The sequence below is a fragment of the Populus alba genome, chromosome 5 (genome assembly GCF_005239225.2).
Source record: "Populus alba chromosome 5, ASM523922v2, whole genome shotgun sequence".
Taxonomy (NCBI): domain Eukaryota; kingdom Viridiplantae; phylum Streptophyta; class Magnoliopsida; order Malpighiales; family Salicaceae; genus Populus; species Populus alba.
Genome location: NC_133288.1, coordinates 8261051 through 8265452, shown reverse-complemented (window position 1 = coordinate 8265452; position 4402 = coordinate 8261051). Strand labels below are relative to the sequence as shown.

Here is a 4402-nt window from a genome sequence, read left to right as displayed (position 1 = left end):
AAGATGGACATGAATGGAACTCTAAAACAAGGAAACAAACACAGTAACAACAATTTGTTTCCACTTCCCAGCATTGCTTAGACATGACATACGGAGACATTGTCGTGCAGCAATGTCGCAAGCAACAAACCTTGCCCACAACAGCAGTAAGAAAAGAAGAAGGATGACACTGTGTTTCAATTGGTTTGGAAATCAACATTTATAAGAGAACAACGAACAAACAAAATATCAAAGCTTGCCGTGCAGCAATGTCACAAGCAACAAACCTTGCCCACAACAACAGCAAGAAAAGAAGAAGGATGACATTGTGTTTCAGATGTGAAAGAGATGCATGAGTACATGACAAACATTGAAAATTGAAATCGAAAAGAGCTATGATTGAAGAGAATACAATACGTAATTCAACATGATCAAACATGGAAATCAATGTATATGCTTTTTATTTATAATGAAGCATAAAAATCTATACCGAATGACATTACACCTTTATAAAATCTTCATCTTCAGCAAATTACAATAACGTCCCCAAGAACATCATGCATTTTATTTATAAAATGAATAACTTTATTTGAACTTTAAATTGAACAATAAGACAAACATTAAGTTTATTTTTGGAGTAAACAATGACATATTAAAGATGGGTAATTTTCCCTAGTTACCTACACAATCTGGGTTGATGATATGTAGCTCAGGGCTTGTAATTTTTTTTTTATGTCCGATCTAGAAAGAATAATCTCACTTTGAGCATTGACAGCAGCCGAAAATAACAATGGGAGTGTTGCCACAATTAGAAAATAGATATTTAACATTCATTTTCTGTCTTTGAATAATTTCTATAACTGAAAAAGAAACAAATCTTGTCCTGTGACCATTTCATAGCCAGCAATACCATAAGTAGCCAAGAAAGAAGAAGATACATTATTAGAATAATATGATAAAGATAATTGCAGGGTGTGGGATAATGCGAAGAACATCACTTCATAGGGGTGTTGCTTACACTGTGGCTCGTGCAGGATGCTTTGTGACATCAAGACGGAAAATGTAGGGTCTGACAATAGAACCGCAGTATATATGGTTTCCAATCTTGATCCCACTTGAAATCAATGCCAAACCTGGATCATAGTAATGCTCCATTGGTTTTCCTTCCAAATCTACGATGAAAATACCACCATTCTTCCACATATTAATTTCCCCTATGTACTTCGTATAGATACCCATAAGCTTTCGAAGAAAAGGATGTTTGTGTGCTAGGTCCAGTGCAACTGTGATTTCCTGTTGTATTTTTGTAGCAACATTAATGGTGTAATAAACAACAGTTATACTATAGAGGTCTCTAAGCGAACGGAAAAAGAAGATTAATGCAAGTAAAGAATAGCAGGAACGCAATTAAATTACCGAGGCTAATGCAATATAGTAATGGCCATGTCCATCATGATGGATGTTATCAGGCAAGCCAGGCAAATTGTCAATGAATGTCTCTAGGCTCCCTTTTTTCTTTCCTTGTATGTAATATTTTCTACACCTTCTCCTGCAATAACCAGTTCAAAAAGGTGAATTATAAGAACTTAATGATAATTCATAGGTAGTTGGTGTTGTTGGATAACCTATAAAATTTATTATCTCAATGTTTTGTTAGCGTATAGCCTTATCCCTGGGCGCATCTTTTAGGGAAAAAAAAAACCCCCTTATGAAAGCCAAACAAAAAAAAAGAAATATCAAAGAAGCTAATTTCTCGAAAACTAGCATGCGTGCTTGCAAGAACGTAAATAAGATTACTCGGATCATACATGAATGATTCACAGAAGACCACATATTGTTGATCTGGTGAGACCACGACTCCATTAGCAAAGTAGAGGTTATGGGCCAAAACCTTGGTCTCTTTGGTAACTGGATCATAGCTGATTGCTCGACCATATGGCTTACCCTCCAAAAGGTCCCAGAAGAACTCGAGCAGATTGTATTTGTATGAAGCATCTGTAAAATAGATGGTGCCATCTTCTGCTATATCTACAGCATCTGTGAGTTTAAATTTTACACCCTCAGCCTCATCAGCTAGTAGCTCCACTTTACCCTCTCCACTTATCTTTAGCAGTCCCTGTTATACACAATATTATATATAACAAGCCCATGCGGTAATTAACGTAATACCAATGCTACACATAAGACATTAGTAAACTTGTATTAAATACATTAGAAAACAATACATTGAAACATGATTATATATTCAGAGTTGATTTCAAGACAATTAAACTTATAGACATAAGATAAATATAAAAATAAATAAAGCTAATTTTGCAAAAACTATAATGATCTTGAAAAAAGATTGCATTCACTCATACTTTTATGAGAGAAAAGTGATTTCTTTCGGAACATATTATATCACTCCTAATTAGTCTTAGCTTCATGTATTTTTATATTATTTTTTATGCTTGGCACTCTCTAATAAACAAAATGTAATATTTGTTTTTCTTTTTTCCTCTAATTATCTAAAATAAAACGTGCAAGCATCTTTAGTGATGGCAACAAATTTTTTTTTTTTTAAAAAACAATGAATTTGTGTCAATTATATTTAATATGTGATTTTAATTTTGAAATTATGAACATATTAATACGGGTTAAATGTAAAATTAACAAATCAAGTCATATACATAACCCTAAAGCAAGAAAGTGCTGATTTAGTTGGCTAGTTATCACATTCTTTACCCTTCTAAGTTTTTTCTCTATTTGAGTGTTTGTTTTATTTGTTTAAGATGAAATGCGAGATTAAATTCATATGAGCTCTTAGGGAGTTACATATTACATTGAAAAAAAAATTGAATAGGCTGGGGTGAAATGAAATTCAAGACTCAGTTGAAGAATTAATATTGATTAAAAAATCAAAAAAGAAAAAAGAAAAAGGGTTGTCGCGTGGAATAACATACCACCATGTGAACCGGACCACCATGGTCTAGTGGTAGAGCCTCCAATCTCCAAAAATGGTAATTCTTTCCACTATTAGATTCATCTCATCAAAGCGGTCATCCCAAAAACAGTGCATGGCTGAGGAGGAGTATGTGGCTTTAGCGACTACCTACTCTGGAAAGAGAAGGGTCTCTGTTTTTTTTTTTTTTTTTCAATTCGAGTCCCTTTAGGTTTAATTCATTAGAAAACGAGAAATTCTAACTATTTTGCAGGGAATCTTATATCCAGGAGATCAAACCAAAACACCAAACCCAAATTTCAATCCAACCAATTGCTAAAGGAAAAAAAAAAAAAAACAGAACATGGAGATGAACATGGCGTATTAATTTATTTCTTGTAATAGAACATTAAGTTGATTAATTAACGTCACCAACCTTGAAAGCATCGGCTACAATAACTTCATTATCGTGTCCAAGGGCGAGTCCGAGAGGCCTACCTCCAGTGCTAACCCAGCTCTCCACGATAGTGTCAGCAACTGAGTCATTAATCGTGACTCGTTTAACCCACCCATCAGCGCAAGAAGTGTAAATAACACCCGAATTGCTATCATATGCAATATCTTCTGGTTCAATCAACTGCTTGAAACCCACAAGCTCCGACCCTTGAAGCATGTGATCATTCTTCTTCAAAGCCTTCAATGGTGGCTGAGTCAGCTCGTGGATCGGCAAGCGAGCTGGTTCGAACGAGTCAAGTTGGAAAACGAGTGTAGCTACCAAGACAGGAGATAGAACCGTTAACAGAACAGTAAGGAAAGGCCATGAGGTCTTTCTTGATGTGGGTTTCGGAGAAGATGGTGAGCTTGCAGGTCTAGACTTCGTTGCCATATCCATAGGGGGTTGCATAATGTTATCTAGATACTGAGCAAGCATTTAAATTATGAAACAAGTTGTCTGAAATCATTGGCATTTTAATATTTGATGTCATAAAACGAAAACAATATAAAGACCATTAAGTTTAAAAATACTCGTGAAATAGACTCTTGTTTTTTTTTTTACCAAGACCACATTATTTCATGAGTTTTTCTCTTAAAAGATCCAAACTTGAATTGATTCTGTCAACTCAACCCCAATTTTATCCGAGTCAAACTCTTATATGGGCTCTTCTAACGACCACAAAAACAATGAAAAAGGGCCACGCATCTGCCTTCTTTCCAGAACTGACAGGAACGTTGATGGCATCTGCGATTAAAAAACAAAAACATATCTTCGCAGAAATCTATTCATCAATAGAAAATTATATACATTGAATTCTAAATTGTTCTTCCTACAAGTGCATGCCTGCTGGAAATGACTTTCGAGGAAGATGCCTCGTCATCGACCATAAAGTCATCTTATGCAAAAATAATCAATTATATGCATGTGGAAGATGACGTATACGTCATTTATATGATTTTATTGTCTAGTTTTTTTTTTTTTTTTTTTTAATTCTACCTTTCTCTGTC

At 34.7% G+C, this 4402-nt stretch overlaps 1 protein-coding gene across 1 annotated transcript; it reads right to left on the bottom strand.

The window, feature by feature from the left end:
- Positions 1-588: 588 nt before the first annotated feature.
- LOC118029967 (protein STRICTOSIDINE SYNTHASE-LIKE 5-like) lies at positions 589-3893 on the bottom strand. Its single transcript, XM_035033971.2, has 4 exons — positions 3336-3893; positions 1788-2095; positions 1396-1528; positions 589-1272 (listed from the first exon to the last, which is right to left on the bottom strand). Exons 1-4 carry the CDS (start codon positions 3828-3830, stop codon positions 994-996), a joined length of 1215 nt encoding a protein of 404 aa, XP_034889862.1. The 5' UTR covers positions 3831-3893; the 3' UTR covers positions 589-993.
- Between the last annotated feature and the right edge of the window lie 509 nt (positions 3894-4402).